At 38.2% G+C, this 27235-nt stretch overlaps 1 protein-coding gene across 1 annotated transcript in view; it reads right to left on the reverse strand.

The window, feature by feature from the left end:
* The window catches only part of dchs1a (dachsous cadherin-related 1a), a 100187-nt gene that overhangs the window by 15761 nt on the left and 57191 nt on the right, over nucleotides 1-27235 (reverse strand). Inside the window, exons 3-9 of the mRNA XM_039671121.2 lie at nucleotides 8841-9029; nucleotides 7994-8225; nucleotides 6966-7202; nucleotides 5551-6576; nucleotides 4698-4885; nucleotides 3550-3646; nucleotides 2042-2199 (exon numbers count right to left, since the gene is read on the reverse strand). Coding sequence (XP_039527055.2) covers nucleotides 2042-2199; nucleotides 3550-3646; nucleotides 4698-4885; nucleotides 5551-6576; nucleotides 6966-7202; nucleotides 7994-8225; nucleotides 8841-9029 — 2127 coding nt within the window. The remainder of the gene's footprint in view (nucleotides 1-2041; nucleotides 2200-3549; nucleotides 3647-4697; nucleotides 4886-5550; nucleotides 6577-6965; nucleotides 7203-7993; nucleotides 8226-8840; nucleotides 9030-27235) is intronic.

Raw genomic sequence — 27235 nt, forward strand, 5'->3', positions numbered from 1 at the left:
CAATGATACTGAAACAACACTGGATCTAAAACAGTACGAACACTGTTTATAGTACAAATATATACAAAAGGGTTTTTTTTGACTTGCCAAAACCACACAGGACTGAGTCTGACTGACTTTGCAAAACTGACAAACAAGCCAAATAGGAATGAAAGTGAACAAAAATAACACTCAATGTCACATGTCAATGTCACAAAATGTTAACTACATATCAGATTAGACCAGCACAACCCATTAGTCCTGGCAGTTGACAACAAATCCAACAAAACAGGAACATATTGCAGGCCACATTTTCTATTCTTTTTACAGAGAATGAAAAATAAAACTTTTGTGATGGTGGTGGGGGGTTACAAGCTCAAACAACAAACCTGCTAGCATTAATCAAAGTTAATTTGATGGGTCTGTGCCTGCCAGGAAAAACAATACTGGATTAAAGTAAACATAATCAGAATAGGAAACTGTTAGAACATTGAAATGTGCAAATATTTTTAATAAAAGTACAGAATCCTCATAGATGACTCACTTCAAAGCAAAATAACCTCACTTCCTAATATGGAAGCCTGCACAGTTTCTTTTCACAGATGAGACATTGTTTTGATAGTTACTAGAGACTGTGTACGTGTGTATGTGTACAGAACGAAAGAGACAGACAGATACAGAGAGATGGAAACAAACATTTAGATAAGGAAAAACATATTCAAACTCAGAGACATGCAAGCTACTAATCCTTAGAAGCTATGTGTTAGAAGTATGCATTGCCATACAGGTGCTCATGAATAACCTATTAATATTTTACTATGACTAAATCATCATTACGCAGCAGTGTGATTAGTATATTGGCAATAAAGAGATTCTCGAGGCCAAGTCTTCTAATGAAACATAATAGGACAGAGGAGCAATTAATCCCACATTAAGCGGTAAATGACACGTCAAAGCACGTTCCAACAAAAGATCAACTTCCCCCCCCTTTTTTTTCCCCGCACAGATGCTTTTAAATCAAGCTGTTGATTTTTAAAATGATCAAAACCTTGCCAGAGCTCTTTTTTTCTAATTAGATATCAGTTATAAACTTCATTATTTGTCTTGGCACATACATAACAATATTAAATATTTACACAGCATAAATGTGTTTTCCAGGCATTTGCATGTTGGAATTTACTACCGTTGATGTCCTTTGTGTCTGTTTCCACTCTGTTGATAAGTTGGAGAAATATTAATTTGATCACTGGGGTATTTCACAAGGAGATTTTCTATTCTTCAAAGGGCTACTGAACTGTATTACGAGGCTTTGACACCACATAGCAGAAAGCACAGCTGGCACTTGTATCGGTGCAGCTGGGAGAAGGTCACTCCTACTTTGGATGTTTTACACTGTAATATCACGCTTAAAATGTTGCAGACAACAACGGCTAAAGGGAGAGGGAAAAAAAGTCAAGGCTAAGAAATTCATCTTTGAGCACCTAAAATTAGCCAGCTGAGAGTGTTTTTCCCGGCATTGCTTGGGGAAGGTTACAAGACTTGGACTGGGAGAGATGAGCTAGTTATGGAAATTTGCAATGCAAGAATGTAAGCCCTGATTAGGCCAACTCGACCATTCTATATTTCCTTCACATGCTGTTTAACTTGAGAGTGGATGTAAACGGATCCATTCCTGTAGAGAATAATCTCCAAGTTCATATTTTCATATAACAGTATTAAATAAATCATTTTGCATGTTATGAAAAGGTGATGAGTAGATCCATGTGGCGGAAGGTGTTTTTTTAATTTACGATGAAGCCAATCTCTGATATGACCAAAGACCCTTGTATTTAATTCTATTTTTGAAGGTTTATAGCCATAACTAATCAAGGCAGCACAATATACATTGTTAGGAAATTTGTCAGGAAACCTGCCAAAGAATGAGGGTCCAGAGGGGGTGTTTAATCCATCCGTCAACCAGTGGATTAAATTGGCATGATTTAGATTGGTTCACAGACTCTAGGTGTATTTTAATCTGGCCACTGTTTCATATGTCCCATCTGATTCCTGGAGGGAGACTGACCTGTATTTTCAATGTTATGGTGGAGCTCTGGGGGGGTGAACCTCGGTCCGAGGCCAGAACGATGAAACTGTACTCAGGCCGCTCCGAATGACTCAAAGGGGAAGAGGACCGCAGCTCTCCGGTGTTTGGGTTCAGAGTGAAACGTTCAGCTCTAGGACCTACGGCAAAGACAGGACGGAATGGGCAATGAAATAGAAGTTTGTGTGCATCACTGTATGTCCTAACCAGAGTGGGGAAAGTGACTTTTAAAAGTAATGCATTGCAATTACTGCTTTACTCCCTAAAAAAGTAACTAAATGTGTTACTTGCTTACTTTTTACAGAAGGTAATGCGTTACATTACTTTTGAGTTACTTTTTCTCAGCTGAAGAAAAAAACGCACTTACATCAGCAATAAAAAATATATGGGAAAACTTATTTGGAAAAGTAACTCAGATATATTTTGCAAATTTAAAAGTGATGTGTTACTTTACTAGTTACTTGAAAAAAGTAATCTGATTACATAACTCCCATTACTTTTAATTAGGGCTGTCAAACCGATTAATCGCATCCAAAATAAAAGTTTGTGTTTACATAATATTTGTGGGTGCACTGTGTATAATTATTTTATATATATATAAATACACACACATGCTTGTATATATTTAAGAAATATTTTAATGTATATACTGCATATAGATTTATAAATAATTTATATTATATATAAATATAAATATTTTATATATAAATAATGCTTTTTTTCTTAAATATACATGCATGTGTGTGTATTTATATATATACAAAATAATTATACACAATGCACCCACATATATTATGTAAACAAAAACTTTTATTTTGGATGCGATTAATCGCGATTAATCGTTTGACAGCCCTACTTTTAATGCATTACCCCAATACTGTTCCTAACCAGATACAGAATCATTGGATAGACCATAACTCTAATGTTCAAAGGGTACATATGACTTCTGTGTTGTATCCCATCTGGATTTGATTAATACAGAATGAAATAGTTGTGTGTCAAATGCAGTAAATCTGCTGCAAAATATATTTAAAGAACGCATCAACACATTACCTTCTACAATTGCTGCCTAAACTGATAAATAGCAGAATATTATCGCATGGGTCAGGTATGATGTATTTTTGGTACCGGCACACTTTTAAAGTATCAGAAGTGAAATATTAACAACAAACTAAAACTGTAATTTTTTTTAATTAATGAACTGCAACGGAATTTATCATTTTGTTAAGTGCTTGTTTTCTATTTGAGCGGCATCACAATGGTTGTCCCGCCAGTCCTGTCCGAATATCAATGGTCTGAAATGAAATGTCTGAAATGTCTCTTCACAACACATTTTTACCATTAAATATCCTTAGATTAGCTGGGACTGTCATATTGCATAGCAGTTTCATGTTCAGTAGTCAAGACAAAATGCTTACCGTTGTAAATTTTGCATGTTGTTACAAGATGTTTTTGATTCATTGATTTATTCACTTATGCATCGGTCTTACCAGACATAGAGTAGAAAATAGTTCCATTTTCTCCTTCATCAGGGTCTTTTGCATGAATGGTTCCCAGTAGAAATCCAGATGGTTGACCTTCTAGCGCCTGTACAGAGATTTCAGTTAACTTTCTTAATTAATGCAGCTCACTACTATGAAATCTGTATACTTTTCCCAATGTAGTAGTCTGTGGAGAAAATTTAGAGCATATAGTACACTACCAATCAAAGCTTTAGGGATGGTACGATTGTTAAAATAATTTATTTTCATTATTTTCTTATATTCACCCAGTTTGCATTTAGTTGATAAAAAAATACTACTACAATTAATAACCATTTACGAATACGAACCACTAACATATTAAAAATGTAATTTTCCTGTGAAGACAGCTGAATTTTCAGCAGCCATTCTGCCTGTTTTCAGCATCACATGATCGTTAAAAAAATGTATATGGTGATTTGGTGCACAAGAAATATTTCTTATAATTACCAATGATGAAGACAGTTGTGCTTCTTAATATTGTTGTGGAAACCATGATTTAATGAAAACTACATTATAATGTGTACAGCATATGTTATACAGGTTAATTGTGTCAACTTTTAGGAGTTTGGTAGCATGTAATGCCTTGAAGGAAACAGTTGTACTGTTTAATATTGTTGTGGAAACCATGATTTATTTATTTATTTATTTATTTTTTTGTCAGGATTCTTTGATGAATTGAAAATTGTGAAAAAATTGTGATGAATTGAATTAAAAAACAACAACATCTATTTAAAACAGAAATCTTTTGTAACATTATAAATGTCTTTAGTGTCACTTTTAAACAATTTAATGCATCCTTGCTGAATAAAGGTTTTCCTTTGTTTTCTTACTGACGCCAAACTTTTTAACAATAAAGTATTTTCTTTTGAAAATATTTGCCTCAAGAATTCAAGAAATCTCATCAGCTTAGCAAGATGTAGCATATCTGAAAAAATCTAGTCAAATAAAAGTTTTATTGCTATTAGTCCATGTTTATTAGCTTTAAGGCATTACATGCTAGCGAACTCCTAAAAGTTGACACAATTAACCTGTAGAACATATGCTGCACACATGTAGTTTTTCTATTCTAGAAGATGTAGCTCTGAGGATTATGAAGCTAACGTTAGCTCTCATACCTGCAGCAAGAGCTCTCTTCCAGTCTGAGCATGGCTGAAGGAGGGCGCATTATCATTCTCATCCAGAACCGTGATGAAAGCAGTGCCTGTAGCGCTGCGTGCAGGGGTCCCACCATCCTGAGCCACCACAATGAGCTGGTAGCTGGACTGAAGTTCACGGTCCATGGAAAGCTTTGTGCTTATCTCACCTTTAAAAGCGCAGGACAGATGGAAAACTCAGAAAAATGGTGAGAAACTATTTCACTGCAGAGGAAAATGTCAGTGGCAGAAGGCACAGATGGCACATCCTGACATCAACAAAAGGAACCCCCACAGTTAGCAAGCTGCCAGAAGTCTGGAGCTGTGTGATGTCCAGTATGCTACAGCTCCACATTAAGGATGGGTCAGAATAGTCAACTAGCCGTTCAACAACTGACTAATGGATTACTGAGGTTGGCTAGTTCATCTAGATTTTAGCTTTATGTTAGCAGTTGTAAAAGTTCTAAGACAGCATGCTTAGGATTGTGATCTAGGATAGCCTTCTGAAATGTAAGGTTATACGAATTATTTTACCTATTTAGTAGCTGAATATCTGTCACTCTGCATGCTAAATATCAGCATCATGCTAAAAGTCTCCACTTTTAAGAAATGCCAATTGACATGACCCTAAACCAGCCAAATTATACAGTGCTTCCTCAACACCAAATAGCTGATTAATTCATAAACAACTCACCAACTGGTCAAATTTGAACATATGCAGTTTTGGACATCCTTCCTCAATACAGAAAAACATGATACCACAAACCACTAGAGAACTTGTGTAGGTGCCAAGTCGTTTTGGTCTGTTGGACTGTCTGCCATATTTGATTCTCACCTGTGTGGGAGTTGATTTGGAAGTGGCGATCCAGATGGAGCAGGCGGTAGCTCAACCGACCGTTGAGACCAGCATCTCGATCGCTGGCAGACACACGGCCGAAACCAGTTCCTACCGGCAGGTTCTCGCGCAAGGCCAAGAATGCTCTCTCTTGGGTAAATCGTGGGGTGTTATCGTTTTCATCCATCACTGACACACGCACTGTGGCACTTCCCGTCTTCTTCAGTTGTCCGTTGCCTGACGTGGCCAGTACAGTGAGCAGGTACATCTCTTTGGCTTCTCTATCCAAAGCACTTTTCACAAACAGCCAGCCGCTTTCGGACACAATGCCAAACCCTGCAGCATCACCATCTGGGTGCAGGTGGTAGGCTAATGGGGTGGAAGACGTAGAAGATGGTCCATCGCGGTTTACTGCACGAACCTGCAGGAAGCGTGTGTTGAGAGGTGTGTTTTCCTTCAGCTCTACTCGGTATGTGAGGCTATCGAACATGGGACCTTGGCCGTTCTCGGCTTGTACGTGGATGACCAGGGTGAAGGTAGAACTTAGCTGAGGTGCGCCGCTATCTTTGGCAATCACCTGCAGGTCATAGCGGGGTGTGGTCTCGTACGACAAACCGCCAATAAGGCGGATGTGCCCGCTGTTACGATCAATGCTGAAGGTTCTCTGGGCACCGCCGCTAAAAATGTCAAAACTCAGAAGACCATTGGGTCCAGAATCGCGGTCTTCTGCTTGGACCTTGTACACCACCGTACCCATCCGTGTGTCTTCAGGTAAAATCAATGACTCGGAGGACGAGGGCAAGAAGACGGGCAAATTGTCATTGACGTCGGACACTGTAATTCGAACCCTAGTCTGGCCAAAGGCCGGGGGGTTACCGCAGTGCGCCTGGACTTCCAGATTTAAGCTGGGTTGGGATTCATGGTCCAGAGGCAAGCTTGTTCTCAAGGCTCCAGTCTCTGAATCCACAGTGAAGTATCCCATTGGGTCACCGGAGCTAATAGTGTAGGAGATTTCCTTCGAGACGCCTGAGAACCAAGAGGCAAATAGCCAGAGACACATCAATTCACATGCGTAGCAAGAAAACAAGACAAAGAGTTATTTTTTAACACATGAGACCAGAATTTAGTGCCTCAAATATCCAAAGCAAATTGTTAAAAAAAATAAAAAATAACAAGTGGTGAAACAGAATCAATGATTAATGTTGATTGTATGTACAATGGTTCCATGCCTATTTGGACAAGTGGTGCACCAGGAAGAAAAAAGCCAGAAGACGTCTGTCAGCGCACTTGAACACAGTCCAACATGACTGATAAATGTGGGTATGTATTAAAGTCTATTTTGTGTGTTTAAACATGTTGAATTGGGATTTTTTGACAAACGGGGACAGAAAAACCTCTGAGATTAGCTCACCCACCATTCTTAGTGCTGGCCCGCACAACTCCAACTTGTGTTCCACGCAGGGCATCCTCAGAGACCAAGAAAAAGTATTGAGCTTGTTCAAACACAGGGGGTGCAACCAGTCCTGCCACTATGCTGATGTTGACCCTGGCATTGATTGGAGCGGTAAGGCCCCCACCATCTTGGGCTGAGACCACCATGGTAATGACTGAGTTTGCCTTTCCATGTAGAGCACGTGACAGTGAAATCACTCCTGGGAAATGCACAACCAAAATAAATGTTTCTATTAAGTTAAAAGGTATCAGAATACGTCAAGCCATACTCAATACCCTGAAACCCATACGATTCAAACGTTTGGGATAATTTTATTTTTAAAGAAATTAATACTTTTATTCTGCAAGGACACAATAAAGAGTCAATTTATCAAACAAACCATGGGTAAGCATAATATATTTCTTTAAAGCTACACTGTGTAACTCTTTCAGTTTATTCTTAGCTAAAAACACTTAGTTCTTTCAAAAATATATGTGCTCATTAATGTATATTTACTTTGTTCAAGTAATAAACTATTCTCGTGAGTGTATAATATGCCATTGAAAATACGGGCAAGGGGTTCTAATGTCGGTCACCATGTTGCACCTCCATCTTGAAAGTAGCCAAAGAGGGACATACCGGTTAATTCAAGCTTCGCCTTTCGCGTTTACGTTTGAGTTAACACTCATGGACGAGGTCAAACTGGAAGCCATGTTAATCTTGGACTACATTGGCCACCGTAGGAGTTAAAACGAAATCGGAATTGAGAGGAACAGAAACTAATATTCACTGGATGGTCATATACCTTTTCACTGCTAGATGGGGGTAAAAATCACACAGTGTAGCTTTAAAAAAAAACAAGAAAGAAAGAAATTACTGACCTCAAAATATATTTATATGGTTTTAAAATCTTGTATCTGATAGCAAATGTGGCTAATGTGGAAGTGCACTGATTATGGCCCTTGAACTAATACTTTGAATTTTAAATGAGGGTAGATCTAATCTTCTCACCAGTATCTTTATTAAGAGTGAAGAAAGGTGAGCTCCCTCCAGGTACAGTACGGTACGTCACTCTGCCGTTCTCCTCAGCATCTGGGTCATGAGCAGTCACCTTCAGGACGGAGGTCCCTGGGGTGCTCTGCGTACTCAGGCTCACTGCATAGCTCAAAGGGTAGAACGCTGGTCGATTGTCATTTATGTCTATCAGGTCCACCCGCACATATGCCACTGAATTTAGTCCACCCTAGAATAAATCGGTTAACACTTGCTTTAATGGTCATTAAAGGTCTGATTGCAGATTATACAATCAAATCTAACTAGATAATAAATTATACAACCAACTGATGGAGGCTGGCTACATAACAGACTTAAAAATCTTAAGAAACAGAAAACAATCCCTAGAATATCTGTACAAGTAAAATAATTACGGAGTTAACATTTGCAAGGGGAGGAAGTAGATTGATTATATTCCCTGTTGAGAACTGCAATCTGCCGAGGGTACAATGTACACATGGGATACGGTTCTTGTCGCTAAACATCTTGCTCACCAGGCATCCCATATGGAACAAATGGCATGTCAGGAAAAAGCCCCAACTTATTAAATATTACAAGATGGTGCTCTTTAGGGCCCAGCTGCCTCTGAGTGCTTTAATGTGTATGCTGAAATTTCCTTTAAAGTATTTAAGTATGCTTTAAACTATTACTTAGACACAGGATGCTAAACCACTACTGAAGAATTACTGTATTTTTTTTAACTTGCTGCCAAAATGGGCATAATTTGCTGCACCACTGAAAACAATCCAGTCATATTTGATATCACAATTGTATTGATGAGGGATGTGGCTGCTGAAACACTCACCCCATCAACAGCAGTAACAGTGAAGTCGTAGTTGGCTGGACCCTGGTCACGATCCAGGCTGGTGGTAGTACAGATCTGTCCATTGTGCTTGCCAACGGTGAACTGAGACGGGGTGACTGAGCCTGGACCAGATCCCAGAGAGTAGGAGATGGAGCCAAAAGACCCACCATCAGCATCAGTAGCGGTAACCTGGAAGAAGAGAGAACACATTAGATTAAAGTTCAGCCAAATGTAACAAAAAAGCTTAAGGCCTAACACTTTTAGTGTTTGGGACCATGGATCATCTTTATTCATGTTAACCAGTAATTGTTTCTAAACTCAGTAGGAATAAATGTATTTGGATCAATATCCCTTGTTTTGGGGTAGGTTAAAAATAAAATCTCAATATTTTCAGCCCTTTGATGGAGACTTTGAGAACAAAAGCAAACAAATAATTGAATCCGATTAATTTAAAATCAGTTCATTGAAACCACTTGAACTGATTAGCAGAAATGAAACATTGCTCCTGAAATTAAAATGAGAGACTATGTTAAATATATTTAAGTTGAGACGTAAATAAAACTACATATTAAAACATTAGTCTTAAATGCTGTCATATTAAATGAAAAACAGAAACAAACAATTATTTTTAATTATATATTTTAATTATAAAATGTATATTAATTAATAATATTGTGACTATTTAGTGTACTCCCCAGCTCTAGTTTTAATGTTTATATTCCAAGACCACTCAGCAGTTTCCTGTAACAAATAAACCTCAGGCTCCACCGAGCAATACCACAACACATTTATCTGACTTGGTTCACATCCCTTGGCACTCAAACACTGCTCTGGTGCTCTGAAGCAGGTACATATATGAGAGAGCACATGAAGACCAAGAGAGCACATCAGTTGGGTTTGATCAACCAAGCCAAGAGGAGGGAAGCTACTGGCAGCTTGCAGACATAAAGACTTTCCCAGACACAGCGAACAGCTCAGGAGAGAACAACAGACGGATAAACAAATGAAGAGAGAGAGACAGACAGAAAGAGACTTGTATAGAGGTGATGCCTATCTGGGAGGAAATGAATTGCCATTCAATTGCAAACACGGAAAGCGAAATGACTTTCTATCCAGCTTCATATTCATCAAATAAAAGGAGAAATACTGCTTCAGCTTCTGAAATTTACTCTCAAATAACATTACACCTCAACCATGGGCCGTCTGGAGTGGATGACGGCTGTAACAGATTCTAATAACATTAAGATGAGGGCATCCGAGTCTGAGATCGGGCCCTGGCAGAGGCTGTGGAGCAAGTGTAGGAAAAATAATCATCAGGAATACAAGAAGTTCCAGCCCACAGCGGAGAGATGTTCCACCTTTTAACCATCCAAGGCCCTGAAGCAAACCCTGACATTTTACAACCGAGCAGAGGGGGGGATATGATATTCATAAACACCGCACCTATATCCTTATTCCCTTCATGATAGCTTGACAGAAGTTGGACGCCTGAGGCTTGAACAGCGAGAGTTTGAGGTAACAAACCATGGAAGGGCGGTTTGACCAAGGATCTGCTTCATGGACAAAGCCATTTTCCATGAAAGCCTGGCTTGAGCAGAGAAAGCAGGGAAATGTCTGGGGGACTTGTGGGTCTCAATATAGTTTAAATAAAGAGCTCCAAAGCAGCACTGTAAGATAAATATTTCCTCACAGTCGTTGCGCTGTTCGTAGCAGCTATTGAATGGAAGATGTATGAGAAAAGGAAGTAAGTTGGTCACAATAAGAAATCATGTATTTGTACTCAAACATCTGTCAGGTTGACTATATGCATGGTACATGTAAAAAGACGACAGAAAACAATCCGTATTAAGCATGTAAACCCTTCAAAGGTAGAAGACTGAAACCAGAAGTGGGATTGAGTTTCTTTTTCCATCTCTCCAACAAAAAAGGATTTAAATAAAGTGGCTTCTCAAAAATGGGGAGAAACCCAAGCTCATAATTTCTAGAGTGTGTTTGAATATGTGGTGAGATGCCAGTAATCATGATGACTGACTGAATGATTGTCTTTTCGGGTCCTAAAGGGGGTACCTAAAGTGCATGCATACACAAAAACTTGCAAATACGTTCACGCACACACACTAACACAGGAGCCGAGGGATTTGGAGATGTTCTGTTTAAAAAGCGGGTCGCCTTTGGTTGCCAGTACAATAACAGTTCATAAGAAGTTTAGTGGAATCTCAATCTTCACTGAATCATAAGTGGGTCAAAGTGTGCTTGAGCTGCTTTCTCAAAATCTCTGCTAAATCCTCTGTGCTTTTCCTCACCGTAACTCATGGAGACACGCAGACCCAAGACACGCCAACTGTGCACAAAGCACGAGATGACCTCAAAAGCTGGATTTCACCTAATAAATTTCTCAAAATCATCTCAAAAAGCTACATATATTACATCACAGTTGTCTAAAAAAGTTCAAATGTGAACCACCAAAGTGAATTACAAACATTCAAACATATTCTCCCCATCTGCAATTGGTTGGACAAACAGACACTGTCGCCCCAAAACTCACACGATTGGTTGAGAACAACGTCGGGATGCTCAAACGAACAGAGGTTTGGTGTTTATGACGAGTGTGATTTAATCGTCGTCATACATAATTTATTTTCAGAGTGTGAAAGTGAGACAGGAGTGAGAATATTGAACACGCTCTGCAGTTCTTACAGTTCCCTTGTCTCTCTCTCCATGTGTGAGCGAAAGATGCGAACCGCCCTGAACGAGCCAAGCGAGACTTTGGCTGGGCGAACTGTAACTGCAGAACGAGCCAAAGGAATCCAATGCTAACTTGTGGAGTTTTGTGGTTCACCCACCATTCCTCTTGACTCCTTTTTTTAGGGGAGAAAAAGAAACATTCAAGTAAGCGAATACAAGATTAATAGGGAGAAAGAATAAGAAAGAATAACTTGTCCAGTTCTCGTTAGTTTTTGCTAATGCAATGGATCTGGTTTCACTGCATTGGGTTTCCTCAAGGTTACACAGATCATTTAGTGGGTAAGCGACCTGGCTGATGCTTTTCCAAAAGGAAAGGCTGTGTATGATAATGAAGGTTTTGATTTGTTAATCGACCACCTTGGAATGAACACGGCATGCAAAACTTATACTTGGACGTCTGTAAAATGTCTGTCGACAAACCACTGACTCGAGGTTACCTGTAAGTTGGTCATATGATCACAGTATTGCATGGAACAGTGATTGATAGAGGACTTCCGTGGGACAATTTCCATGAAAATTATGTCTAAGATCTATGATCCAACAACAATGCAAGATGTGTAGATTTGCTAAGTGTAGTTCATTTAGCATTCAGAACCACTTGATTTAAATCTGTGGCACGTTCCTAGTCAAACAAACCATCTTACAGAATTCAAGACCAAACCATTTGATCAGGAATCTTTTGCAGCCAAACTAAACATCGCAGCCAACAGAACAGTTTGTGAACTTGCTAACAAGCCAATCAGAGTCTGTTTGACAAACACTTTTGTAAGACCCGTTCAGTACTACTGATCTTCTCAGTGAAGACATCAATAAACACAAAACCAAAGATATCACAAATTACATCACCCAAACACAGACAAACCCCCCAAATACCAGCAGTGCAAGGCAGCAAGTTGGTGTAACTTGGCACTGGGGTCATCTGGAGCGGCGTCTCAAACACAAACATGACATGGAGAGAGTACAGTGGGGACTTTACTTAAATAACAAGAAACATACAGAGTGATCCAACTGAAACAGCATGATCTCACGCAAAAGAGAAGCTCAGCTTCGAACATCTTCTTTGCAGCTAATGTTCAGAGTTTTTATTTCAATGTTGTAGAAACTTGCAACAAGTACCAAATATGGGAGCAATGGATTAGTTGGGAAAAAATAAAAGAGAAAATGCTAAATATGTTTTTCATGGAAGAAAGAAAGTTATAGACATCTACATTTACATTTATTCATTTAGCTGACACTTTTATCCAAAGCGACTTACAATGGCTATATATGTCAGAGGTTGCACGCCTCTGGAGCAACTAGGGGTTAAAGGGTTAGTTCACCCAAAAATGAAAATTAAGTCATTAATTACTCACTCCCATGCTGTACCAACCCCGTAAGACCTTCGTTCATCTTCGGAACACAAATGAAGATATTTTTGATTAAATTTGAGAGCTGTCAATGAAAAACAATCAACAATGAAGAAAATCAATAGTCGAATAAAGTCATTATTTTTGTTTGTTTGTTTTTCGCACAAAAAGTATTCTCGTCGCTTGATAAACTTATAGTTGAGCCACGGTAGTCACATGGGATATTTAAACATTTTCTTTATTTACTTTCTGGGCCGTCAAGAGCCAGTCCCTTAGGCAGCCAATGTGGTAGTGAGACAGCTCTCAAATTTAATCAAAAATATCTTTATTTGTGTTCCGAAGATGAACGAGGGTCTTACGGGGTTGGTACAGCATGGGGGTGAGTAATTAATGACTTCATTTTCATTTTTGGGTGAACTAACCCTTTAAGTGTCTTGCTCAGGGACACATTGGTGTCTCACAGTGGATTCGAACCCGGGTCTCTCACACCAAAGGCATGTGTTTTTATCCACTGTGCCATCACCAACCATGTCTAAGATATAAGAGTGAAATGACAGGGTGCAAATTTGGGAGTAAACTAAACAACTAAGTCCTCTAGTTCAAAAGTGTTTAAATACAGGATACAAGTCCTGTCTAAAATCTAGAGTCTCTCAGTATAATCCACAATATGGCTTTCATATTTTCAATCTGGTGCTATATCTCATTTCATTCCATAGCGGGGGAGATAAGAGATCAAACAGAAAACAGCACATTCTTTTCTCAGAAGGATACTTACAGACAAAGCCAAGCACACCATAAACATACTATGCTCCCAATAATTTCAATACAGCATTTTATTGAGGCTATCATTCACATCACATGACTTCAGACAGACAAAAACATGGACAATGGACGATTCCCAAACCAATGGGAGGACACGCACAAACACTGACTGATGGATGAATACAAATATGAAAGCAGGCACTGAGTGAAAATATAGATGGATGGAGGTGTAAAGAGATGTGTGTGCAACTGACAGACAGCGGTGAAAGGTGACAGAAAGACATGGACTGATATCTTGAAGGACATGCTATGAGTTATTACAGCTGTTTATTGAGAGATCGCTCTCTTTCTTTCTCTTCTTGGCATCACTTCAGAGAGCTGAGGAAGAGGGGGAAACTGGATACCTCCTACTTCTTTCTAGCCCTCTTGACCGGCGGCCGAGTAAAAGCCGCACATCCCTTCGGCTCATTACAGCTACAGAGCTGAAGCATTTGACATGTAACATGTCTTGCCTGTTCAAGACCATGACTAGAAACACAAATCTACTAGTGAGCATGAACAATAGCTATTTTTTCTTCCAAGTTGCAAATTTATTTTATGTGAAAAATCATAATATCAAATAATTTTCCATCCCAAAATTACCACTGGATGGATGGATAGATAGATCGTCCATTGTATTAAATTCACAGATGTTTTCTGAATTATCTCATTTATCATGTGTTTAAAATGACTTGAAGGTGAATAAATGATGACAGTATTTAATTTTTAGGTGAACAATCCCTTAAAATACTTCTGTTTATCATTTTCTTCCAATATTCTGTCAAAATCATAAAACAACAGATTCACTGCATTCACATTGCTCAACAATCACCAATGGATGTCCATTTGGACAAAAACAGCTAATAACATAACACAGACACGTTTTATGAAACATACCAGATGCATTCTCTGCGTACTAAATGGTTTTTATGACGCCCTTTCAAGTGGCTGGCAGAAACCCCAAAGTCACTGTGACCTGCATCTACTGCAACTTTACACCAAAGAACAAGCTGTCAATGGCCGCAATATGGCGGTATCGTATTAGCAAACATCTTCTCATTTCGATGGTCAGCATGACATCATCAGAGCGCTCCTCCAGATCTGTGAAGTACGCGGCACTCTCCAGATGTCCATTAAAAGGGATCTGCAGTATAATGGGATGCCTGTAAAACATCATATACATGTCAAGATCACTGAGCACACTAATTATTTCTTCATGCAAGGAAGCTTGGCTTCAACCTAGGAGCCGTGCCGGTATGAGCCGCCCGCCAGGACACTGTCATCAGGAAATGTCCAGAAAGGGTCAAAAAGTCTAAGATCGACATCGACTGGTCTTGTTTCCCGTTTTTATCAGATGTAGACTTGTATTCTGGTAGTCAACCACAATTTATGTCAGGTATGGTGTAAAGGCCTGAGTTTTGGATGTAAATATTGGGGTTGGAAGGATTTTGAAAGGTGTTGGTTTCTAAAATAACACCGCTTTGAGCTTTTCATCTCTGGCCTTGAATGTGACGGGGAGGGGTAGCAGCAGGTACTTTCGGCTGGGGTAAGGTGCAGATTTTTGGCAGGAGATCACAGGATGGCCAATTCAGCATAAAGAGGACTAATGACACCAGGAGGACTGGTGCGAAGGGACTATAGAGTATGGTTTCCCCCTTTTCTCTCATCTCTCCATAACTGCGAGTGCTTGTCTTTCATCTGGCCCTCACAGCTGGAGGTGATTAAGGCATCAAAATATGTACAGCGAAAAGTGATAGATTGGGGATCTCAGCGAGGAGAAGCAGAGACATAGGGGTTAATGGCTGCAAGAGGAGTAATGGGCTCAAAATGGACTCTGGGTAATAATAATAACTTGATATGCTTTCGGAGAACTCGACAGTCAAATAAATGTTTGAAAATGCATTTGAATAAACATTGATGTGTTGACAATCTCCGAGCAGTTTAGTCAAGAGATCAAATTAAAGACTTGAAAATGAAGAATCTGTCAGTAATTACTCTCCTTCAGGATGTTCCAAACCCAGAGGCGGTTATTTTTTCTGTGGAACATCAAGCTCTTTCTATACAATGACAATCTACAATGAGCCATTAAGTCCATTACGATCATAAAAAAAGTCCATATGAGTGATGTACTACATTCCCTAACAGTCAAAACCCAAATATAGCAAAAAGAACCAAACACTGCATCTCTCATCTTGGGCTCAATGCTTTAGTACGCATATAGCAGACATATCATTGTTTTTGATTAAAATCTTTTTACAGGCAGGTCATCCACTTGTTGTTTTTAAGAGCTGACTGTGTTTACCATTGACCCCTAAGGTCTACTGAATCTCAGAGTGAACAGGAAGCCAACCTAACAAAACTAAGACTCGTGCCACCTCTGACAAATTTTACCCATGAGAATTTAAAGCCCAAGCGTTTCCAGTGGTCATTTTAACAGGAACAATAAACATGCCAAAAGCACCTCTGGAAATGTAAGCCTGCTGACCCTTTGCACTGACCCCATCACGCCTTACAGAAGAAGCTCTATGCTGGAGTCCCAATCACTGTCAATTCAATGGCCATAGAGACATGGCTCTTTTATGCGTTCACACCAAAATAAAAATGTTATTTATCATACAGAAAAGGAAATTGCAAAATCATATGAGAATGTTAGAAGGTGATTATTTTGGACAACTTGAAAGCGGATGTGGACATTGGTGTTATGATATGTGCATAGAATAAAATATAATAAATAATAAAAAATAAAAACATAAAAAAGTGGGGGTTTTTAACCACACTCATTTTGAAAATGGGCCAATATTGAAACAAATAGCTTATTTATTTCCAGCATATTGGTAACCATTATTACCATTGAAGCTGTAAACCAGCTCCGATTTTCAGAAACTTGAATGAACCCAGATGAATTGCATTGAGAGTTTAGTGGGATGCTGATGGGACGTCAGCAGAGACGGAATAATGCGAACCATGCCTGCTATGGGATCTAACGGTACTGATGTGGCTTATGGCACAGCTCTGCTGGTCAATAACTCCCTCGCAGGACTGCATGCACAAACACAACACGCACACGGTAGCAAATTCCACCCGCAGCACTGCCGCCTGGCACCAGTGTCGGATGGGTTGTTGAAAGGCCAGTTGCAGAGAACACCAGGGTTTTTCCGATGCATCGTGCCCTTTGCATGGTCTCCTTGAAAAAGTCAGAGCGCACGGCTTTTATAGGGGTTAAATGTAGTATGGTCACTGCTTTAAAGTATGAATGTGGTAAAAGTTTCTGTGGCTTACATGAAAATACATGGAATGTAAGTGGAATTGACAGTGTGTCCACATTATTTGACTGCTAGATATATTGCTTTCAGTTAAATGTCATTTTAGACGTGGTCAGTAGGAGTCAGTGGCCACATCACTCATAAATGTCCTCAAGGCAAAAGCTAATAGCCATTCTCCTGCACTCAGTCTTTTAATGCTGCATACTGTAGCTCAGCAGAGGGAGCCAGATCTGGTTGTCTACTTTCTACTGGCGTTCCAAAGTCTTCTGTGAGTGGCTATCGACAGCTTATTATTTGCATATTCCTAGCCTGGAGATACTGGAATTGCATCTAATGGAAAAGAAGGTAGTTTTTACTATTCCCTTTTCCCTCTTCTCCTTAAACGCTGAGCAATTTAAACAAATGGTATTTTTGTAATGAGCAAACCCATTGGAAATGACTTTTTTTGTTTTGACAATACAATTCAATATTGCATACACATATAATATATAAATATACATATATACACACACACTTAAAGGATTATGAGGAACACCATAGTAATATTGTGTTTGACCCCCTTTCGCCTTCAGAACTGCCTTAATTCTATTCATGGTGCATTATCCTGCAGGAAGTAGCCATCAGAGGATGGCTACATGGTGGCCATAAAGGGATGGACATGGTCAGAAACAATGCTCAGGAAGGCCGTGGCATTTAAAACGATGCCCAATTGGCACTAAGGGGCTTAAGTGTGCCAAGAAATCATCCCCCACACCATTACAGCACCACCACCAGCTTGCACAGTGGTAACAAGGCATGATGGATCCATGTTTTCATTCTGTGTACGCCAAATTCTGACTCTATATTTGAATGTCTTAGTTAGTGATTGCTTTTGGCAGTAAAAACGTTGACACCTTGAACAGAGCAGTATATATATATATATATATATATATATATATATATATATACACAGACCAATATAATACATGCACACACACATGCACACATACAAACATTACATACATATAAAAAATCTAAAATAACTGTTTTCTATTTTAATCTATTTTATTCCTGATGGGAAAGCTGAATTTTCAGCATCAATTTTCCAGTCTTCAGTGTCACACAATCCTTCAGAAATCATTCTAATATTCTGATTTGAATCCCCTGTTAATGTCAATTATTATTGGTGCTTAATTATTAATAATAGTTACATTAGAAACTATTTATTTAACAAACAAACAAAGCATTCATTTAAAATAGAAAACTTTTGGAACATTATAATTGTCTTGACAGTCACTTTTGATCAATTTCTGAATAAAACTATTATTATTATTTAATATTACTTACCACAGGCATATGCTTTGAGTGTGTTTTTGAGTTATAGCAATCATGATTGTGTTCCCTTCCTAAAGAAGCGTAGATGCTGTGTTGTTTTCGCGGCCAGATGTCTTTGATTTGTTCATGGTTGTTTCCAATTTGTAAATCAACGTTCAAAGTATATATTTATGAGAAAACAAACAAAATCAACAAAGCCTACTAAAATTAGGCCCATGTCTCTGTGGTATGGATCTTATATTTATTGAACAAGTGCTATTATGAGTTTAAAGGAACCCATAAACATGCCAAGTAAAGTATGCATTTAAACATTTCAATCAAGAAAGATCTTCTGTAAAAGATCTGTTATTTTGACTTTACAGCTGCCATCAAACACATAATACATGGCATCACTATGGTGAGAATCACTTTTGCTCTTACTTTTGAACAAACCTACAACCATTAATCCAATTTAATATAATTCATCCCACATTGTGAGATGAAAGTTGGCACTCAACTAAGATTTGGTACCTAGCAACCACCCAGAACTCCAAAGAAACTGCATATCAACACAGTAAAAACCTCACAGAAAGTCTTATAATTGTGTTTGCAAATTTTGGGCAAGCACAAATCACATTCTCTACAGACAATGTAAAAATTTTTTTTTTAAATACCTGTTGATTTAACTTTTTGCCACTTTATTGCTATAAACAGTGAGAGGGGAGACATGAAACAAGGAGAACTAGATCAGAAATATTACAAGACGACCTCAAACTCACAATGTGTCATTCCACATGCACAAACCTTTAAGCTCAAAATACAAGATCTAAATCCAAATCCACAAGATCTCATCGAAATGTCAGAATGATCTCAGCGTATTCCACTGTTTGTACATGACTCTCGAAACAGTGTCTAGCAAGCTCCCAAAATGGAACACAGTATCAAACACTTTCTCTCTCTCTCTCTCTTTGTGGCTGCAGGCACTTCATGGTCCAGATACAGATGACAATGGAAAGGTGCTTTACTGTTGCGCAGGGACCCAGGAGACACTTCACAAACATGCTCTTTAATTTCACTAGCCTTTAATCACAGTCTCTGCTAGAGAGCAAAGTTGCTTGCCTCAAGCTCATCACAAGCTGGCACACTGAGTTCATATTTGCTGCATAGTATGGGAATGGAAACTTCTATTTACACAGCATTTGTTTAAAAGCCCATTTGGTTTGGTTTTTGTCTTCTGTGAAACCCAAAAGACTGATGAAGAAAAATGTCTGGGTTTTTTTGTCCATACTACAGAGTTCAATGTTGTTTAAGACATAACTGACTTTGGACAAAAACAGCCGAAACCTTAAAGGGGTCAAATTTTCCTTGAAATTTTGACATCTAAGAGGTCATCATATTAAGAATATCCTGTAAGTTTCAGGACTGAAAACGTCCTTGTCAGTCCAATAAAAGCTTTTATTGACACCAGCCTCAGCAAACGACTCATTTTTCAAAGTTGGGAACTATGACGTCAAAGAGGATAAAACACCACCCCCGCAGAAGAAGATCAACTCCTACTTCAACACTGCCGATTTAGCCCAGCCCACCAATTTGCGCATTACACGCATAGCTAAAGTAACATAGGCCTACCTCATGATGACAAACTGGATCGAGCTACTGAGAAATACAAAGTACTGTGCAGTGCATGGTTGTGGAAGAAGACAGTCGCTGAAAATGCTTCCTCTGGAATCCAATAGGACTGAATGGTTAAAGTTTATTTTTAATGACGTTCCCCATTCCAGCTGATGAGGTAAAACATCGTCTGTGTGTTCGTTTCATTTCACTGAGGATTGTTTTGTAAACAAGACTGGATTTGCTGACCGATTAAGAGTAAAGAACGATGTTGTTCCGTCCATATTGGATCTGACAGGAATGGTGCAACACACGGACTCTGGGTCGAACATGTATGGGCGAATCATTCCGGTTGCCATTTTACAATATTGGATGTTTTCAAAACAGTTTCTCCCAAGTGCATTGACAGGTGAGTTGAAACTCATTATAAGATGCAAAACTGTTATCCACTCACAGCAGTGGGCGTTTACTTCCAAGTCTTCAGTGTGAGACGCCCATAAAAACGAAGAGTTTTTCAGCTAGGCTCAAAACTAGGGTAGAAAATAGCCTTTTACTTATTCATTTTGATTATATTGACAACAATATAATAAAATTTAAAAAGCCAGTTCATGACCCCTTTAAATGTTTTCGTTTTACAAATTACACCTCAGATAAAATTAAACTGAAGATGCGAATAAGTTCGAGCACTAAAAGTTAACTGGAAATAAATAAATACATACATAAAAAGTAATTATATATAATTAAGTACCATATTCTTTAAATAAGCTTTAAAGTCTCATATAGTGTCTGGTATTTCTTGTCCTTCATTATGAAAAGTTCTCATTACCAATTCTACAGTTCCTTTATTATCATTTTTCTCCCACATCTTTTTATCTAAAGAATAATATATATGTTGGATTACAGTGTAGGACGCCCCCAAAACAGTTTAAGAGTTGAACCAGCAACATTCAATATAGTGGGGCGTTATTGTGTGTGTGGCGTGGCTAGACGCTATCGTTTTAAAATAACTGTTTAGGTCACACAGTTAATATCAGCTCTCTGGAGCCATCCCTATAAACACACATGGGCCCGTGCCACTGGCCGATAAACACGGCTTTCTGTGAGGCCCGCTGGGGCTGGTTACCGGCGTGTGCCAAACCGTGCTACGACGCTCTGGGCCGCAGCCCTCAGACGTCTGTTTTTAGAGCAGTGGGACGGTCCCGGCGGAGGTCATTCCTCCTCCGGTTCAAGCCGGGGTCGAGTGTAGAAAAACACACAGTTTAGTGAAGGAGACGGCACAGGCCAGAGAGTGTTTAGATCAATTTCTTCGGTTTCGCTGGCACTTGTTTGCGCAAGTAAACAGGCTATTCATTTAGCAGCCTACACACTGTCGCTAGAAGAATAATCACCTCTGTGAAAAATGACAGTGGACTTGCTTTTAAAAGCGAAACAGAAAAACAGAATCTGTTCGGGCCAAAAGGATTACAGTCGGTATAGACATCCTGTAATAAAAAACATGTAACAGAGATTCCCAGTTTCTTAGAGCTTGGAAAGTATTAATGTTTGGCATATTATAAGGTGTGACACGAATCCGGGTGGTGAACGTTATGATAGATGAGGTGACTAATGCACATTTGTATGTACAAGCCGAGCACAGCTGCAAATGCGTTCGAAAGCTTAAAAAATGAAACCTCGCTTCTCCCAGATAGAAAATAATTAAGCCGTCTGCATCAATGGACCCATTTATGAACTTTTGCATGTATGTATGGATTGTGAAATATTTAACTTAAGCCTCATTTATTATGATGTTTGGAATTTATGTAACAGTCACTCAAACTGTAATTCAGGTACACGTCTTTCAGTAAACTAGTCTTTTACCTAAAAATATAGATATTATTAAAATAAGCTATACATCATGTATAGCATCGAGAGGAGAGAAATAAATAATTCTCTTGACAAATAAATCCATTAAACCAGATGTAGCCCATCAACAACTGTGCAGTTTGATGCCTTGTCTCTTATTTAAGATCATGTTTTAATCATTCATCTTACCAAGTCTCACTGTATTGACAAGTGAAAAGAGTTTATGGCCACTGCTATGTGTTAACTTCTGGATTTGTAAACAAAATGCTATTTTTAACACTCATGAAGAGCTCCAAGGCTCAACTCCAACAGAGTTTTTGCTCCATCTCATCTGCACATTATTCAATCTTCTACTAAAAAAAAAAAACAGACTTGGTGGTCTTAGATGTTCTCTCAGTTCTGGCCCAGGTTCAGTTCTGGTCGAGGACAATCGCCAGCTGATGGTTATGCTGGGAGACGATCTGACCAACCAGCTAAATACCAGTCTGCAAGGCCTGGAGACCACCTAGACCAGCAGAGCAAACAAACAATCTTATGTTTGGTTAAGTATGTGTCATGTGATGTTGAGGTGCACTTGTTGGTTGAGGACGTCGACATTACATTACTGGTGAGGAAAACTAAATGTTTAGTGGTGTGATGAAATTAATAAACCTTGCTTTAATAAGCCTTCAGGCAGATAAAAACAGCCTCCTCGGTGAGAAAACAAAAAAGAAATGCAGTGTGTTTTCTTACGAAACAACAGCTGGTGCCCAGATATACCTGCTATTTCCAGCCACTGCGCTCCAGATCTGAAATATTTAAACATCTTTTGCGCAACCTTTCACTCTTCCTGCAAGCTTTACACTTGTGTTTATATTGGGGGTATATATACTGTATCTTACCTTAGATAAATACAAAAGCAATGCAGGAAATCCCTGAAACCCGGAAATGGTTTTCTATGTTATGGGGATTTTTGTCATGGGGGATTTCACTCATAGTATGAAGAAAGGTCTTTCTTATAAAGATAGTTAAAGCAAAAATTTATTTTTATTAACTAATAATAATTATAACTTCTTTTAAACTGGACGACCTTTCACCTGAGGAACACTAAAGACTTCATCAATTTTTTCATCAATGTTGGGATCCAAAAAAAAAAAAAACATTGATCCAAAAAACTTAATAATACACAGACATAATACACAGATATAACAGAATATTTAAAAAAAATATATATTTAAATTCAAAAGCCCTATCTGATCATTCACTTTCAGCCAGTTTCGAGATGATCAGGATTATTTTAGTTAGCTACAAATATTGATACTAAACTAATACTGTTGATTTTGACCATTTGAACCCTGCTTTCAGACATCTTATTTTGTGCACAGAGCAAACTGGTGGAAAATGCTATTAGCTTTTGCATGCACTTCACCATAAATCAACTAGACAAGCCCATCGAATTCTCTACATCACTTAATTCACCCCCACAGTTATAGTTGAGACACTGAGATGATGCACATCTTGAGGCATTTTAAAAAATAATCATATCTCCCATCCTGGTCCAGATCTACATAAAACATCCTTAAATCTTCAGCATCCTCCCATTCCATCACGTTATCACTCCAGGGGGATTTTCTAAATATGAAAAAGTATCACTAACATATTTTTTACACTTTTTTTTCCTCTGTAGCACAGTCTTATGTTTTCTGTCTGTATATAGATGACATACAGTAACGTGCATGCTTTTCTTCCATTGATACTGATGAGGATCCTAAGGATCGACCAACATCTGATGTATAGGCCTACTTATACTCAAATAAACAGATCTGATTCTGATTCATGATTCTGGTGGATATAGAATTTGTACATACAAACTGCCTGCTAGTCTTTCAAAAACGAAGCCAAATGCACTTAACCCGAGGGTCACCCGTGAGTACACGATGGCAATAAATACTTTTGAGTTCAACTGTAAAAGGATATGACCGTTATTATGGGTCTGTGTCTGCAATATCCAGGAGATGTCTCAAGATTATTTATTTACCTGCAAAAACAATTAAACGAGAAAAAAAATCTTTTCATTGTTTTGAGGTTCACAAAAATGAACGAATTAATGACTGACTGAATGAATATACTATTATACTTTCTGTCAGCTTTAATAAAAGTAGTTTGTTTCACTACTGATATAAACACTTTTGCAATTTCTTTAAATTTATGTAAAAAAAAAATTCAAGTTATGCTTAAATATCCCGTTTCTTGATTCATTTCCTTCTCAGAGGAAACTTTTGACACTTACTTTCATGGATTCATGTTACAAACATAAGCTTACCTACAGCCTAGAGTTTTCTGCTGTGTGTTTTCGAGGAACGTCACACGCTGTACGCTTTAACACTGCTTTCTCAGTGAGAGATGTACCAAACCTTCAGCATAAGTTTATTTAATAAGAAGTCTGTGCTCTCTGCATCATTTATTAGGTTGCCTAATGGTATATACAAGGGGCGATAACAAATTCCCTATGATAAACAAACTCAGGCACACCAGGGCGTCCACACAGTCAAACCTAATTAATCACAGATCGAATGATATAACATTTATCTGATCGCACATGTCCAGAGAATGTGTCGGACACAAGTGGGGATTGTGATATCACGCATTTCCAAGATAGAGAGATATACGTCACTAAAAATGTTCTGGTTATACGTGCAGATGGAAGAATAGGAACGATCTGTGAGTTATCAGGTTGGCTCATGAATATCAAGGTGACCGCGTTCGCTTAAGAAGTTTTTTGCTATTTGCTAATCATAACTATTATCACATAACCCTAACCCACACAAACCACAATCTCATCTAATACTTTTAAAAAGACATACATATTACGTGACAGTGTTTTTGACCATTTATTACTTTTTAACAGATAAGGCATGTCAGGGAAATGAATAATGAACCCATTTAACGATATAAAACTATTCAGCTGCCACACTGCTAAGGCTAAGTGCTCACAGTTATGTTTTATATTCCCTCCTCGTGGCTGATTTTCACACATGCATAAGCGGGGTATATTCCCTCTAATCTGATCAGTCAGTGGGTGTGACTGCCATGTGAGGTCTGGGATCAAAGGTCAACTAAACGGCCACCTGCCCCCCTGTGACCTTTCACCTCAACACTATCCATTCTGTCTTTTATGTGTGACCCAAGCATGTACCACATGTGGGCGTATATACCTACATTGTCTAAATCAGTTTAAACTAATTAAGGTAACACACAAACACACACACACACACACACACACACAGTAATATTGTAAGATATTATTACAATTTAAAACACAAGTTTTTTACTAAAATAATATAATATATATATATATATTATAAATATATATTACATAAATAATAAATATATATTAACTATGCAATATAAAATATATTTGATTTGGAAGAAGTTATAATAGGATTTGTACTGGGTTACACTACCCATTTTATGATTTCTTTTTCCAAATCAAATGTTCTTCCAAGAAATACAGCAAGCAAAACCATGGTAATATAATGATTTATTTGATCAAATTTCAATTTTTTAAAACTAAAATGCTATTTTCACAACCTTGTTATTTCCATCTGCCTCTGTAATTAGCTGTATGTTATATCTAATGCCTCAAAAATAAAGCAAATGATCTTCATTATTAAAGGAGATGCCCGCAAAGGAAAGTTTTCAGCGAGCAAAATTACAATTTTTCAGCCTTAATATGAAACAGTGCTGTTTAAAGCCTAATCCTATGGTGGAACCATCAGAACGAATTCAGAATCCTTGAGGATTGTCTGAACCACACAACCCCATTCCAGGCTGGGATGAGATTCAACTGTTGCTGTGCCATTTTTCTGAAGTGGCTTTTTTCAGTCTAAAAGCATTTCTTTTTCAATGAGCCTTGTGTTTCTCATAAATCAAAGTCTCTGTCACAGCCTGTTCTATTGTTATGAGTGATTCGTCACTCAAATGACTTCAGGCAAGTGACAGTTTTGAGTTAAGACATCTGGACCTTTTAATGTCAGGGCATATATTGTTATCTCCAGGAAAATATTAAATGCAGCAGATTAGGCATATGAAAGAGATGACCATAAAAGTCAAGTCAGGACGCGTGTGTTTGATTTTCAATGTTGACAGTGTGCACGTAGTGACCCATGGCAGGCTGAGCAATTTGTCTTTATGACCATATCCGTCACAAAACACTCAAGCACTACATGTACAAGGAAAATAAACATGCACAACACACACCTGCATGTACACACAACCTCAATAACCAATTGAATTAATTGACTCTTTTCCCACCAACATTTTTTTGTTGCCAGTTACTGCCAGCATTTTTTATTACTTTCACAAAGTATTCATATTCAAAATATTTTGTTGTATGAATATTCTAACTTCATGTATTCTTTTTAATCAACACTTGAATGTGGGTAGGCTTAATAAAAAAATATATACCGAAATATATTATTAACCAACACTCTTAGAAGAAAAGGTTCTATATAGAGCCTTAAAAGGTTCTATCAGCACTACGTATCTGGAACCCCTAAAAGGTTCTATACACTCTTAAAAAAGGGTTCCTCTGGGTTCTATATAGAACCCTGGGGTTCCATACTCGGCCAATAGAACCTTTTACCAAAAAAAAAAATGGTTCTATATAGAACCATTTTGGAGTTCCATATATGAAGCGGGGGATGGAACCATTTATGGTTCTAAATAGAACCATTTCTTCTAAGAGTGAATAACCATTTTCCACCAACAATGTCGTAGCCTATATATCCAAATCCAATCAAATCCCAATAAATAAGTCTTTATAACTTTACTCATCATCACTGATTATTTGTCTCATTATGCAAGTTAAATTACATTTCCTGTTGTCTTTATGATGTGAGACAAGGATTTCTTGTGATTCAGCATTATAAAGCTTCTTTGAAGCAAACACAAGGTATTTATTGTGGTCTTAGTCAGCATAAACCTCATGGACATGTTGTCATTATTGGATCTCGACTCAATTAAACAGAAGTGGAATAGGCCACTGAGTCAAGTTACAGGTCAAGTCCCTGGAGAGCTGCGAGCCGGCTGTCAGCGAGCTTTTGAACATGTGTGTATGCTGGATTGAGTGGTCTGAAAATGTGTGTGTGTCAACCGGTAGAGATTTAACTTCAGCTTTTCCATACAAAGGATCTAAAGGGTGGTCAGTAAAGTCATAAGAGAACCATATTTTGTTCCCCAAAGAACCTTTCAGTGAACAGTCCTTAAGGGTAAGGATAAGGACACGCATCTCCATTCTACTTATTTAAATCTTATTTCTAACCACAGGAATATGTAAAAATGGATTTTTCTAAAATGGAATACATTTTATTTAAAAAAGAATACATTTTTTATTAAAGAATTTTTCGCATAAAAAATCATATATTTCAAAATAAATTAAATGCAATTTTCAAATGAATTTATTTGCTTTATTTTTCCAATGTAGAGGGGTCAGTAGGTTCAGCTAAGACCACAT

The sequence above is a fragment of the Pimephales promelas genome, chromosome 16, assembly GCF_988280905.1.
Source record: "Pimephales promelas chromosome 16, fPimPro1.hap1.1, whole genome shotgun sequence".
In the NCBI taxonomy this organism is placed as follows: Eukaryota; Metazoa; Chordata; class Actinopteri; order Cypriniformes; family Leuciscidae; genus Pimephales; species Pimephales promelas.